The sequence below is a fragment of the Rhinoraja longicauda genome, chromosome 2, assembly GCF_053455715.1.
Source record: "Rhinoraja longicauda isolate Sanriku21f chromosome 2, sRhiLon1.1, whole genome shotgun sequence".
Classification (NCBI taxonomy): Eukaryota; Metazoa; Chordata; class Chondrichthyes; order Rajiformes; family Arhynchobatidae; genus Rhinoraja; species Rhinoraja longicauda.
Window position 1 is genome coordinate 48,129,311 of NC_135954.1, and position 16,001 is coordinate 48,145,311.

Genomic DNA, 16,001 nt, shown 5'->3' on the forward strand with positions numbered 1-16,001 from the left:
TTTTGGGATGGTTAGCATTTATTTCCTGTCCATAATTGTACCCGAGTCAAGTGGCTTGATTAGCCTGCCAGAGGATATTGAAAGACTCAACTAGATTACTGTGGGTCTAACCAGGCTGAATAAGGATGGCAGATATCATTCCCTGGCAGATATTAGAGATCCACATTGGTTTTTACAGCAATTACTGATAACCAGCTTTATTATTGGACTTAATTACTTCAATTTGAACTTTTATCTCCAGATTAATATTGCAAGTTCATAACACATAGAAGCAGAATTAGGACATTCAGCCCATCAAGTCTGCTCTGGCATTCGATCATGGTTGATTTATTTTTCCCTCTCAACCCCATTCTCCAGTCTTCTGCCATAACCTTTGGCACTTTTACTAATGGCAAACCTATCAATGTCTGCTTTAAAAATACCTATTGACTTGGCCTCCACAGCCATCTGTGGCAATGAATTCCACAGATTCACCACCCTCTGGCAAAGGAATTCCTCCTCATCTCCATTCTAAAGGTACATCCTTTTATTCTGAAGCTGTGCCCTCTGGTCCTAAACTCTCCCATTACTGGAAACATCTTCTCCACATCCACTCTATCTATGTCAGGTCTCTGGATCATGAACTAATAACGTCCATTGTGCACTGAATCTCCACAGATGCATTTTCGAGCATCCTACATCTCGTCAGCATGTTTTTCCCTCTGTCTGATGGCACCAAAATCATTCATTGTATTCAACACAACACAACTCTTCGAAGGATCACTCTCTACCACCAGAACGAAGCTCTGCGAGGGATCAAAATCTGAAACTATTATGGAGAAAGAGCTTAGTAAACAATGCAAATTACTTCTATTAAAGGAGTTTGTACAAATTCTTTGTTTTAAATTGGGATCAGGAATATGCAATCCTTTAAATGAAGGAAATTCTTTCATGCCTGACAACTGAATTCAAAGGTATCAATGATTGCTTAAATAAAGTTCCTCGCTGGCAACAGTAAAGATCTAACAGGAAATAAGACTTGTTTTTAGAATCACAAATTAATTTACCTAACTCTATGTCAGCATGATAATTCTAACCACAATTTGCACCTAAATTGCTAACATACTTGAAGTGATTACGATAAAGGAAGTGTTTCTGAGGTTGTTAAAAATATTATCTAAATTAGTGTATGAAAAAATGTTATTCTGTACTCAAGTAGTCTGCATTTGAATTTGGACCAATCGATGTAATTCAAAAAAATATCAATCCTTCAACAAAATGTTTCTCCTCTGAAAAGGACAACTACAATATAGAGAGCATCCTTCACCTTTCTTGTGACATTCATGTTTATGGTCTAAACGATATTGTCAATTCAACAAAAAGAGAGAAAATTATTTTTGTCACAATAAAAAAACATTTCTATTTAGAAAGCAACAAAGGCCAATCAGGTATTTAAATGACCAAAGGAATCGAAGATACATGCAAAATGCTGGAGTAACTCAGCAGGACAGGCAGCATCCCTGGAGAAAGGGAATAGGTGACGTTTCGGGTTGAGACCCTTCTTCAGACAAAGTTAGTATTTAAAGTTAGTAAATCATTGTTCTAAACCTAAAATAAACACATATTAATTAGGCAAAAACCAAACAAAAACATAATTAGTGTGGATATTGCTTACTCTGCAGTGAATAACGACCACATGAAGTGGGTCATTGTTTAGCCATGTCTCCATTGCTTTGCATATGGTACACATCTTATCCAGAGGTGGCGCATGGAGGTCTGGCCAACCTACATCCATCACCTGAAACAGAAGAAGAGTTTTCATTTTAGGGACAACAGCAAACCTCTGGTATAGCTATGAATGAATGAATGAATTAATAAGTTTATTGGCCAAGTATGTGCATATACAAGGAATGTGCCATGGTGCTCCGCCATGGATATACTAGCATCACATGTAATGATTCAGAAATGTTAAACCTGCTATTTTGGACAATATGCAGAAAAGTAAGTTTACCAGATTGTATTATTGTGATTCTGGATTAAATAAATGTAGATTTGCCAGTGATTAAATCAGTAAATCATAAAATAAAACAAGGTTTTCTTCCCTCATTTTCTCAATCACAGCTACATTCAAAGCAATGGATAGCAGATTATTAAAACTCATGGCTGTGCTTGTTAGGACAAAGGTAAGTGAATTGCTCAACTTAAAATTGAAAAAAAAATGACCATGAATTCCCAATGAAAGTAATGGAAATTCCTGAAACATGTGTTTTTAACCAACTTGATCACCCATTGAAAAATAACGGAAATTTCTGAAATTCCTGAAAGGAAAAGGGTAAAAGTCAATGGAACAAGGGGACTATTAAATTCGTGATGAAAGGTTGATGAAGTTGGGTTGTAACTCACAGGAAAAGAGGAAAGAAAGAGAGGAGACTGATATAAAACATAAAGAATCGGCAAATTTATGCAGCAAAATTCTCACAGGAATGAAGGGTTAAAAAAATTTGGGGCATCATTAACAAAAGAAAGTTTGCCACAAATAAGGAATTCATGCACAGTTATTTCACACTAGGGCTAGCCAACATCTGGAATGTGTTACCATGAAAGATCATTAAAGCAAATAGAATAAATGATAACAAGATGTGTTTGGGGAGAAAGAAAGAAACAGAATGACATGTGAGGAAACAGGAATGGGAAGTTGAGGTCAATCAAAATATACGGGCATTCCTGGAATTTGAAACCTTTTGTGGCTCCTAGGTTTCTTGTACTCTTATGACGACATGGTATTCACTCTTCATGTGTTATCATTTATCATTTCTTCCAACGGTGAGAGTGAAGCTAGTAAACTGACTTTATCCGTGACTAAATTCATATTCGCCATCAATCACAACCAAAATAATTACCGCAGGTGAGACTGATTTTTCAGAAGATGTCATCTGCTGATCCATGTCAAACCTTTCCAAATTTCTCAAAACTGCATGGTTTAAAACTTAATGAAAAAAATGCTGGATTCAGAGTTGAAGTGATACCTTGCACACGTAGCTTTTCACCTATCTTGGAAAACATCAATACCATCGACTCGCAACACCCTTTACTGTTTACGGGGACCTTAGAGGATGGAGGCCGCCATGCAAAACCTGCTGTTCCCAAATATCCTCTGCAGTCTAACTGGGCATCAGGGATACAAAAGATAGATGTACTTATGCATATGCCCATAAAATGAGGGGAATTGGGAAAATACGATCCATGTACATTATGATAGAATGTTAAGCTTCCAATTTGCTATTCACATTCTAAAACCTGCACGTTGCTTTACAGGCACAGTCCACCATGATTTATATTGTAGGCACAAGGAACTGCAGAAGAACTTACAAAAAAAGGACACAAGGTGCTGGATTAACTCAGCTGTTAGGCAGCATCTCTGGAGAACACGGATAAATTACATTTTAGATTATGACCCTTCATCAGACGATTTGATTTACATTGTGACACGGCTCAGCTAACAACATGATCCCAAGTGGCAATAAGGAACCCTTATAATGGCGACCATCATGTTATGGAGGGGGTTGCATTCCTAGAAAATAGTCTGTATCACAATTTTATTTAACACAAAGCTGCATCATCTGCGCCCGTGTGCAGAAACGAGAGTTGAAAAACATAATAAAATGTTGTGCTGATTTATTTCCTTTTTATCACATAAATTTCATGAGGGCGAATTTTATTCCGTATCTCAAATTTTTGAGCAGTGATTTGTCCATTGTGTAGGACTGAATTTTCATCGGATGGTTTTGTGATAAGAATCTTTGGCACATTTTTTTTTAAACCATGTGCCTAGCAGCAAATTAATCATAATGTGAAGAATTTAGGAAGGTGTCCAAAATTGAACAAGTCCTCTCCGAAGTGTGAAGTATAGTTAGCATCCGGTAACAAGCCCTCAAGCTGAAAAATCATTCATTGTTCAAAATCAAATATAAAAAACACAATTTATCAACCTGTGGTACATCTGTTGAAACTGATGACATCTGAAAAAGAGCTTTTCAACCATCATGACAAGCGATCGAGTCTAAAGCCCTCTGGAATTAATTTGCATGAGATTTAAAACACAATTCATTCCTCAAAAAATCAACAGGAGCAAAATGGGAGTGAAAGATTGGTATCCCTTTTCCATGATTTTGCAACCCATTATGAACAGGGCATAGGAAAAGTAGCCTTTCAAAATTTTAATTAATTGTGCAAAAACAAGCAATCATTATTGCCCATTTTAATATCAAGACGGGCTAAACATCTCCTAATCAATGACGACCATGTATTTATTAAACATTTTATGATGGGCGACACAATTTTCTTTACTGATGTTATTTTCATACTTGTTTGGGAAAGAACTGCAGATACTGGTTTAAATAGAAGGTAGACACAAAAAGCTGGAGTAACTCAGCGGGACAGGCAGCATCTTTGAAGAGAAGGAATGGAGGAGCCAGCGCTGCCGTCGCAGCTGCGGCTTGCCTGCAGTCCGTCTGTCTTTTGTGTTTTTTGTTGTTTTTGTCTGAATTGTAGTTTTAATATGGTGTAGGGTTTGTATGTTATGTGTGTGGGGGGGGGTGGGAGGGAACGGGAACTGTAAAATTCTCTCTCCCGAACGGAGACGCGACCTTTGTTTCTGTGTCGTGTCTCCATTCCCGTTGCGGCCTACCAGCGGCCATGCACCTGGGACCACCTGGGGCTCTGGTTCGCAGAGCCCGTGGCCCGGACTCACCACCTGCGGCGCTGGCTGCCTTCGGATGCTGCGGGGACGGCTGCGACTCGTCTCCGGAGGCTCCGGCGCGGGCCGCGTGGACGTCGGAAGCCCGCAGGCCCCTGGATGGGGGCCGACATCGGGAGCTCCGGCAGCGGCAGAGTGTTCGCCCGTCCCGAATCGCGGGGCTTGGGTCGGACCGCCGCGGACCTTTCACCGTCCGGCGCGGCCTGGAATAGGCCGCGGGATTTTCACCGCCCAGCGGGGGCTTTAATGTCGGGAGCCCCGACCGCCCCGACGTGGCAACTCCAACAGCCTGACCGCGGGACAAGACGGCAGGGGAAGAGAGAAAGACCTTCCATCACAGTGAGGAGGGGACTGGAGGAGACTCACTGTGATGGATGTTTCTTTTTGTTTGGTGTTAGTTTGTGATTGTATGTGTTATTGCATTTTTATTGATTATTCTTATTGGTCTTATTATTCAACTGCGGGTAATGTTTCATTTCACTACACATTTATGTGTATGTGACAAATAAACGACTATTGACGATTGGGGACTATTGATTGATGGGTGATGTTCCGGGTCGAGACCCTTCTTCAGACTTCTTCAAACTTCAGGTCTGAATAAGGGGTCTCGACCCAAATCGTCACTCATTCCTTCTCTCCAGAAGTGCTGCCTGTCCTGCTGAGTTACTCCAGCTTTTTGTGTCTACCTTTTATTTTCATACTTATTATCCAGAACCATTTGGGTTATTCACAATGTACTTCACTCCCAGTTGGTGCCCCTAACTCAGGAAGAATATTTAGTAGGCTTTACTAAAGGAAAGCCTCAATGCTGAACTTGAGTTAGCGCGAATGCCCATGCCATGTATTTTTCTTTTGCAAAATTGTCCAAGTGATGAGAATAGCTGCAGATGGAAACCTCGGCAGATGAAATGCAAGGGGGAATAATCAGAAATACAGAGGGAAACAAAACAATGTAATTTTTTACAAAAAGCAGCAAAATGTAAAAGATACCTTGGAGTTCAGTTTGGACAGGTCATACCTCCTTTCAGAAAGATTAAACACCTGTAAAAAAGAAAATTAATTAATTGAATAATGAAGGGAAATAAAGAGCACGTAAACCATACTGTCTAAGGGCTCAGATGTGAAGAGTATAAAACAATGTGGTAATTTGGCAGAAAGATCAACAGCAACATTCATCAATCCCGTTTACTCTGAAAACCATTACCTTTTTTGCATCTTACGTTAAAAAAAATTCTAAATCTAATGATTGTACTGTTCACAACCTTGAAACCTCTGGTTTAACTTTCAGTATTATTTTTACCAGAAGTAACGAACACTGGCAGATTATCTGACTGCTTTTGAATTCTCAAACAGTTTCAACCTTTTCTTTCCAATAACCTCCCATACAACATCTATTTGTTCTGCTAAGTGAGATGGGTAAAAAACAGGACAGAAGTCCAAAGTTCACTGTGACCCAATTCCATCTTTCAAATTCATTATTTAGAGTACGCTCTCAGCAGGATTCTCAACTAACAGTTTACCATGAGAAAAAAACTAATTTTTCCCTTCTCAAACACATTCCCTTTCTCACCCAACTGCAACTTGTTTGCTGTTAGGCTCTGCCATGAAAATCCAAACATTCCTGCAGTTTCTAAGCTATTTCTGCTCCCTTATATTCAAGATGAGGAAATACAGACAGATTATTCCGTTTTTCAGATAACAATTCTGTCTCTTCCATTTAAAGCTTCTCTCGACTGCTATTCTTCTTATTTTATCCATTCACTCAACCTTTTGCTCTCCACTGACATTCAGGAACATGCCCTTTGGCCCACAATATTTGGGCCAAACTAGATGCCAAGTTAAATTGGTCTCATATGCCTGTACATGATCCATATCCCTCTAATCCATGTACTTCCATGTGCCTATCTCAAAGCCTCTTAAATGCCACTATCGTGTCAACCTCCACCACCACCCCTGGCAATGTGTTCTAGGCCTACACCATTCTCTGTGTAAAAAAACTTGCCCACACGTCTCCATTAAACTTTCCCCCTCTCACATCATAGCTATGCCCTCTTGTCTTGGACATATCCACCGTGGGAAAAAGATTCTGACATCTATATTCTAAGACTCTCCTTTGTTATCTTGTTTATGACTGAACTTCAGCCAAAACGGTACACGGTAGCGCGGCAATTTTAGGCCCACCTTACTCACCGCCGTCACTTTAATGGTAAAAATGGTAGTTCTATTGAAATTGGTGTTATATTTTTAAAGTTATTCACGTTTTAAAGGTTTTAAAAACCAGCGCATGCGCAGTTGGGGGCTGCTTGAGGGAGGGAGGCAGGGGGGAGGAAGGGAGGGGGGAGGAGGGTGGATAAGGGGGGTTGAGGGGGAAGGGGAAGTGGAGGGGGAGGGGAGGGGGTAGGCGAGAGTGCTGCACCAATGCAGGAGAGGTTTGGGCCCAACGGGTCCACTTGGTCTAGTAAGTTCTAAAATTCAGAAAGTTTAGGTCCGGTCTGATTAGTCTAACCCTGTGAGATAGCACCTTCATACCTGATATCAATCTAGTGAACCTTTACTGCATTATCTCCAAGTCAAATACCGGGTTTCTTAAAAAGAGATAAAAACCATTAAACGGCCTGGAAGCCCAAGGGCATTCGAAGCCTATATAAAGGGAACAGCTTGCTATTTAGGGTGATTACGCCCTGCACAGCAAAGAGCCTTGCTGACCACTGGGAGCTGGCTTTGGTCAAGGAGCAGCAACTGGAAGTTCCACCCCCAGTGTGCACCCAGGCGGCAGGGGAGCAACAAGTGAGGGCAGCTTGCCACTGCTTGGAAATACCCGGCCACTGTGGTTTCCTGAAGCTGTTATTTTCATGACATACAGGGGCTATTATTAATTTTTAAGACCTTTAATAATTCATAGCTGTGAAATCTTTGAGTCTGAACAAGCCAGCAAAATGCATAGATCCAAACATTGTATACTTTAATTTGGATTTCAGCTAAAGATGCAAGGCTTATTTTTGACATCTGCATTCAATTAGTGCCCTTTTTGAAATCTGTCTCTCTAAACAGGATGCCAATTATAGAAGGAATAAGCAGCACTGGATTTGCTTGGGAGAACACTGGGTCCACTGTGCTAATCATGGGATTTTAGACCTTGTTAATTTTCTAAATAAAATTGAACTGATTCAATAACCTTGCTACTATTTTTCTAGTAATAATATATGATGAAATGGACATTACCCAAATATATAAATGCCCCATGGATGCGATCACAATAAAATACTTTCAAATCATAAATGGATAGACTTGCTAATGTTAGCTGGAAATACTTTATTGTAATAACTCATGTTTATTACCGTAACCGTGTGCAAGGTTTCAATATTCAATGAAATAATTTATAATTTTGAACTTAATTTTTAAACTGATGTTTATATAATCCCAAACTGTCTGATGGGTGATCTCAAACATTTACAGATATTTTAAATATTTACATTAGAATTGTGACAAATTATGGTGTCATTACGTATGTGTTACCCAGACTATCCTGCAGCGGTTCAGTTTCATCTTTGCTAACGATGTATATCAAAGTTTGGAACCATTAGGCCATGAAGTTATGGAAGTCTACCATACATAGTACAGACATCAGTTAGCTGACTGCACACCAAAGTCATCCCTAAAATGAATATTTATCCTAAAATGATTTGGGGGGCTCAACAAATGCCCAAACGGATATAGTCTGATCTGGTGTGTCACTAATCCTGACAATGTATAGCTCGTATTCAATTTCTAATTTGTGCCATGTTTATTATTCTGCCTCATGTTAAGATTTGAAGCATTGCATTTTGCATGGATTTCTCCTGGACTAGGGAGAGGAGAAAGGTCAGCCAGTCTATCTTTGTAAAAGTGGCTCATTTGATGATACGAAAGGTAAGCATGAACTGGAACCCCATTATTTAGAAGATAGAACTGGACAGCACAGGAACATTTGCCCCACAATATTTGTGATGAACATGATGCCAAGTAAAACTAATCTCATCTGCCTTTACATGGCCCATATCTCTCCATTCCCTGCACTTCCGTGTGCCCATCTAAAAGCCTCTTAAACGTCACTATCATATTTGCCTCCACCATCACCCCTAACAATGCGTTTAAAAAAAACTTGTTCAGCAAATCTCCATTAAACTTTCCCCTTCTCACCTTATATCTCTGCCTTCTAGTGTTGGACATTTCCTCTCTGGGAAAAAGGTTCTGACTGTCTATGCTATCTACGCCTCTCATAATTTTATATACTTCTATCGTCTCCCCTCAACCTCTGATGTTCCAGAGAAGATAACCCCGTCTCTCCAACCTCTCCCTGCAGCCGAAACCCTTTAATCCAGGAAGTATTCTGGTAAACCTCCCCTGCAGCCTCTCCAAAGCCTCCACATCTTTCCTGCAATGAGGAGACCAGAACTGCATGCAATACTCCAAATTTAAGGAAGGAGAAAAAGAGAAAATATGAAACCATACACTACTTAGCATGGAAAATCTTAAGGAAATCTCAACACAAAATTGAGAAATTAATAAGAGCATTTCAGAGAGCCAATAGTCATAATATGAAAATTATGTTTTTGGAGCAACTATTTTACAGAAAACCAGTATAAACAGCAGCAGTGTAAATTATTTTGAGGATGCATGATAACCATATTACAAAAATAGAAAGCGGCTTAAAACTCTTAAAGAAGGACAGGGGGAATCTGGACTAGGGTGCAAACGCAGCCATGAGTGAAGCAGCTGATGTAATGGATTTGGTCTTTCAGAAGAGCTTCAATAAGACACCATAAATGAGATGATTAAGCAAGATCTGAAAAAGATAAGACAACATAATCTCCCACATACAAAACCACATTGACTATCCCTAATCAATCTGTTTTTCCAAATGCATGTATATCTTATTGCTCAGAATTCTCTTCAGTAACTTTCCTACCAGATATTAGGATATCTGGTCTAATTCCCAAGTTTTCCTTTGCAACCCTTCTTGAATAGGGGCTAGCCACCTTCCAGTCTTCCAGCACCTCACCTGTGTCTAATGATTATTCATATGTCTCAGTCAGAACTCCTACAATTTCATCACTAGCTTCCTACAGTGTCCTCGGATATATATGATCAGGCCTAGGAGTTTTATCTGCCTTAGAATATACACCACCTCCTCACCTGTAACATGGACTGTCCTCAAGATATCTCCATTAACATTTCCAAGTTTCCTAGTTTTCATGCCTTTTTTCCACGGTAAAAACGAGGAGTAATACTCGTTGAGGACCTTGCCCGTCTCGTGTGGCTCCACACATGGATGACCACTTTTGTTTCTGAGGAGTCCCATTCTCTCTTTCGTTATCCTTTTCTCCTTAATATATACTCATAAAATCTCTTTTGGTTCTTCTTAATATTATCTGCCAGAGCTATCTCATGCCCCTTTTTGCCCTCCTGATTTTCTTCTTAAATATGCTCCCCAATCGCCAATACTCCTCCTTGAATACCATTGAACACAGCAACAGATACCAGCCATGCCCCTGTCTTCTTCCTGACCAATTTCTCTCTTTATCCAGGTTCCCTCACTCCTTCCTGCCCTGCCCTTCATTCTAACAGGAACATTCGGACCTTCAACTCTCACTATTGCATCCGATCTCCGGACCTCTGCTTGCCAGCAAACAACCTACTCATATCAAATTTTGAAAGCTCGACAAGGTCTTTTGCAAGACGACAGAATGGTCCTCCCATAAGCTAATGTGTAGTCCCAAACTCCTAATCTACTTCATTGCAAACCTTGGGCTTTCTTATTTCTGCACTTTCTCTGTAGCTGTAACGCTATAATGCTGTAACACTAAATTCTACACTCTGGTGCTTTTCACTTTGCAGTACCTGCTATACCTGTGTATGGCCGTACTCTTGGATAGCATAATGTGACTGTATAGCAGACAAACACGGTTTTTCACCGTATTTCGGTACTCGTGACAAATATAAACCAATCGCTACCACCATTCTCTACTTCCCAGCTGGAGAAATAGTGGGGAAAAGAAACTCCGGAGAGATACCTGGAAATCACAACAAGGCAAAAACCGCAATACAAAACCAAAAATGAGGAAGTCAGTGACAGCATTCCCCAAGATATGAGCAACACCACAGGAAGTGAACTAGTGCATTAAAATTCTAAAGCATTTTGCAGACTTTTCTATTTCCTGCTATCAAGGCTTAGTCATTTTATTTTTGACTCGTGCGTAACATTCTTCTCAATGGATAACATATTTCACCATGCTGTGGCGATATGACCTGCTATGAAAACATCCTTTTCAGGTGGTGCTTCTACTATCATTAGTACTTGTTCCTGAATCAGTCTCAACCTGCTTGATGACTATAATTAACATACCTTCCATATTCCCAAAAACAGAATTCATTTTGTAATTTGTATTTGAAGATCAGCGTTTAGTTTAGATTAGTTTAGAGATACAGCACGGAAACAGGGCCTTCGGCCCACCGAGTCCGCACCGACCAGCGATCTCCGCACATTAACACTTTCCTATACACACGAGAGAGAATTTACACATACACCAAGCCAATTAACCTACAAACCTTTAGGTCTTTGGAGTGTGGGAGGAAACCGAAATGCTCTGAGAAAACCCACGCGGTCACGGGGAGAACGTACAAACTCTGTACAGACAGCACCCGTAGCCGGGATCGAACACGGGTCTCCGGTGCCGCAAGCGCTGTAAGTCAGCAACTCTAACACTGTGGTCGCCCTGTTGTTCTATTGGTCTCAACATATTCAGCTTTCTTCACTCCACAACTTTCCTCACTAGCTGCACGTTTCTCCAATCCGTCCAATCTTCCCTGCTACCAAAAACCTTCAGCAAAAACTCATCAACGGCTTGACCTTGCTTTAACAACCACTCCATATTTTTTTTGTTCGGTCAAATACAAAAGACAAACAAATAATGGAGTACTCCAGGATCCTAGAACACCAAAAGGCAAAGGCAACATTCAGAGATGTGGGGAATTTCCCTGCCATTCTTGGGTTTGACTGGAACTATGTTGGTGGAAGATTAGCAGAACCCAGAAGGAAGTACAGGCAGGATTTCTGGTAATCTTTTCTTCTCAGTCACACTGAAGCATTTTGTCAACTCAACGCAAATTCTTGACTCTCACCAAATAATTGTCTCCATGTTTGGATTTCAGCATCCGTGTTACATCCTGTAGATTATGGAAGTAGGTTTCTTCTGAACAGCCAGCAGGAAAAGATACTGCGATGATGCGCTCCGTAATGTAAGTCAGATCAAGCTCATAACCTTCCTCCATTATGTGACCTGATTCCACACTCCTGCACACAGAAAGACAAAGAATGAAAGTTTAAAAACAAATTAAAATCTATTTAATCTCCGACTTCAATGCAAGGTATTTAGTGAACCAAAAGAGGGAGAAAAGTGAACTGGCTTTATATATTAACTAGACCAAGTGGACCCGTTGGGTCCAAACCTCTCCTGCATTGGTGCAGCACTCTCTCTCCCCCTCCCATCCCCATTCCCCCCCACCCTCCCCCTCCCCTCCCCCTCCCCTCCCCCCTTCCCCCCCTTCTCCTCCCCTTCCCCATCCCTCCCCCCCACCTTCCATCCCCCTCAACCCCCCTTATCCTCCCACCTCCCCCTCTCTCCCTCTACCCCCCTCCCTCCCCCTCCCTCCCTAGGAGATAGATTTAAACTTTAAAATGTGAATAACTTTAAAAATATAACACCGATTTCAATGAAACTTCTTCCATTAGCACCAAAGGAACGACAGTGAGTAAGGTGGGCCTAAAATTGACGCACTATCGTGTACCGTTATGGCTGTAGTTCAGGAACAAACAAATAAACAAACGAGAGTTTCAGTATATAGATAACAATTTAGAAATTAAGGAAGCATTATGAGCAAAAACATAAAATATTATGGCGCGCCTTAACAATAATGCTCTGCTGCACACATTAAGACTTGCTGATGACAAAGTGTGATGAAAGAAAATAAAATCTACACACATCATAGCAATAATCCAATATTAAATGGAAGATTTGGAATCCAGTGGTTTTTAAACTTTCCAACATCACAACACACCAAAAAATCTCTCCTAGCTACACAAGCAGCAAAACATTGAATAATCTCTGGGATCTGGAGAGCAGAAAGAACAGATCCTTACATTGGTTGAAAGAGGTTGATTGCACAGCTGAATGAGTGCAGATAACAAGACAGTGAGTGGAAATGATACAGGGATGGCATCAGAATGTCTGCAATTGAATCATTGATGCTTTCATTTGTCATCCAGTCCAGCCACCACTCCCAAGTTATTATCTTAACTCCGCATTGTTTCCTCCATCATATGGTTCAAATCAGACATGATCCAAATGTCAGGACTCGAGGGGCTTAACAGCCTCGTTCTGCTTCCGTGATTAATTCTTTGTTCTTGTGCTTCTCTCCGTCCCTTGGTTTTCTTTTGGATGTCTCTGACACTTCAATGCTTTTGGTTTTATGTTTAACTCAGTGATCAAGGTGTGGTCTGATGAGGCTACCATATGGTTCAAGCAGAACTCTCTATGACTTGAATAACAAGTCATGATTGCAAAAAAACTTGAATCTTCCCTTGGCTTTCCTGACTGATACACTGAACCAGCTACACATGCTGAGCATTGACTCACCAGTCAGCCCAAAGGGCTCAATTATCTAATTCAGATCCCGACTATTTGTGGCAATCTGATTTGTAACTTTGACGGCGGTACACATGCCAGCAATTAGTTAACTTCTATCTTTTTGCTATTACCAGGAGGGGTGTGTGGAGGACATACGAGGCGGTTAAATTTACTGTTGCCCCTTTTTTGTCTCTCCAAAGTTGAATTTCACTTTAAACTTTTCGCCCTGGTGTCCTCCAGAGTTAAAAGCAAAACAAGGTACAGATACTAGAAATCCAGAATAAAAGTATAAAATGCTAGAAATACTCAAAAGGTCAGTCAGCACCCACGGAGAAAGCAACAGGGTTAATGTTCCGGGACGTGAAAGGTCATCTATTTTTCTCTCCACGCAGATACCTGATGTAATACGAGTATTTTTAGCAATTTTGGTTTTGCTTTCTTGGGGAACTATTTCACCACAATTTACAAATAGATATGTTGCCCATTTCAATTTCATCCGCAGTATTTTCAGACCACCCTTGGTTGATTGCCATTTGCCATTATCCTACCTGCATACATATTGTAATTTCTGAGCTGCCACTCCAATCCACATCCCCTCTCTTGGTTTCAGTTTCATTCAGAAATCTAACCAAACTATATCACATTTCTGAAACCAAGGCATTGATGTAAATTAAAAACAGCGCTGCCCCCACTACCGAATCCTAGAACAGTCCACTCATTGATTCCTATTACTGGCTTAAGTTAGAGGAAGGAATCTATTACTTCCGTGCAGAATTCAAAGACGTACTCTCCCAATGGGTCCTAACTTCCCCATTTTCACTAACTGGAAGAAGTAGCTGGTGGACACTGAAACTATCTGATGAGGCATTCATAGCATATATTCCTTCCATTAGCATTTCAAATAAAGAACTAAAGTAGTTCGAGGTCCAGTTCAAACTGTTGGTATTGGCAAGGGCAATCAAAACTTGAACTCGCTGCCCTTCACTCTCCACATCACTTACCACATTCCTCCTTCAAATATTTATCCAATATTCCCCAGGATTGTTCGCCTTAGAGCATGAAGGTACATGAGACCTAAAAGCAGGAAGCCAACCTGGTGCGCCTGATCTGCCAGTCACACTATAGTGGACTTACTACTCCATTTACCTTTAGCCTTTGTCACTTACTGCATCTATCTTCCGATCAAAACCACCCCTCACCTGTATCCACCTTATCACTTGCTCTCCACCTCTCCTTTTCACCTTTCTCCCCACGACTACTATCAGTCTCAAGAAGGGTCTCAATCCAAAGTGTCGTTTGTCCATTTCCTCCACAGATGTTGCCTAACCCGTTGAGTTCCTTGATCACTGTGTTTCACTTCATCTACCTGCTTGACAGTGCGTTGAGTCTTAAAACTGGGATCCAGGTTCATGTGGGATTTTGAAAAAAAATCATAAAGGGAGTCAGCAATGGAGGGTAATTAAAATCAAAGTGACTGGGTTAAATAATCAGCATACTCGCTCCTTCTTGTTTTACCTCAGACTCAAAAGCATGATACAACAATTCTTCAGATGTACTCAGATTATCCATTTAAATATTCAGATCTCCCACTCATTTGACTGAAATTTGTGACTGAAAATGATTTTGCTTTTTGCCTTATACTTTCCGGTTTGCAATACTCCCAACAGCTTCCAGTTATGGCCTCTTGAAAACAAGTTTTCAAGGAGACATCTGCACAATTTGCTGACATGATCAATGCATCCTCTGGGTTAGCTGATATGATCTCCACACATATGGACTCATGTCCTCTTTCTACTCATTTTCCACAGTCCCATGTTTTAATGCTAAACAGAGGAGAAAGATTTAAGGTAGTTTGCAGAAGAACCAGCGGCCTCTTATAATCTAACACAAATTGGGCATGAGAGTGGCAGAAGCAGATTAATCTGTAACTTTTAAATGAACATGCATTTGCAAAACTGAGAATAAATGGCGAGGTTAAGGTAAGAGTAAGAGGTGGCGACTGAGTGGATAGCTCTAACAAAGATGCAGCAAGGCAAGGGCAGATTGAATTCCTCTCCGTGATGTATGTTCCACGGTTCCCTTAAGGCAATGGCCTCTGATTCTGACACTGCAAGAGCCAAACATTCCGCAACACAGCAATTTTCTGTGTTCAATGATTGTAAAGGCACTCACTCACTTATTGATGAACCCTCTTCGGTGGAACCATAAAAGAGCAAGTGTTTTTTCTTGAATCAGTCTATACATTTAGAGCATCTTAAAACTTTTATTAAACCTACTGTTAACTGTTGCTGCTTATATAAACACACCAAGTATTTCCGATTTCTTCTCATACCTACAGTTTCACATCCTTGGCATCATCCCAATGCAAGTCTACCTGACATTTCATTTGTCTTAAATTATTTTTCTCCAAGAGCAAAACTAAAAATCCAATCAATAAGTCCACTGTGAACAAATTAACAAAACATTGTTCCTCATGACATAGGAGGCCATTTCGGCCCATTACATTTCTGTTGGCCCACTGAACATCCCATTCTCTGTATGGCTGAGGGGCTGGTGCAAAGAGCAGGGATTTAGATTTCTAGACCACTGGGATCTCTTCT

General features: G+C 40.6%; 1 protein-coding gene across 3 annotated transcripts in view; it reads right to left on the reverse strand.

Annotated features, from left to right (window-relative positions):
* The window catches only part of tns3 (tensin 3), a 374,519-nt gene that overhangs the window by 118,924 nt on the left and 239,594 nt on the right, over positions 1 to 16,001 (reverse strand). For all 3 annotated transcript variants that reach the window (XM_078418541.1, XM_078418534.1, XM_078418548.1), the window contains exons 7-9: positions 11,897 to 12,068; positions 5,726 to 5,776; positions 1,655 to 1,777 (exon numbers count right to left, since the gene is read on the reverse strand). In XM_078418541.1, coding sequence (XP_078274667.1) covers positions 1,655 to 1,777; positions 5,726 to 5,776; positions 11,897 to 12,068 — 346 coding nt within the window. The remainder of the gene's footprint in view (positions 1 to 1,654; positions 1,778 to 5,725; positions 5,777 to 11,896; positions 12,069 to 16,001) is intronic.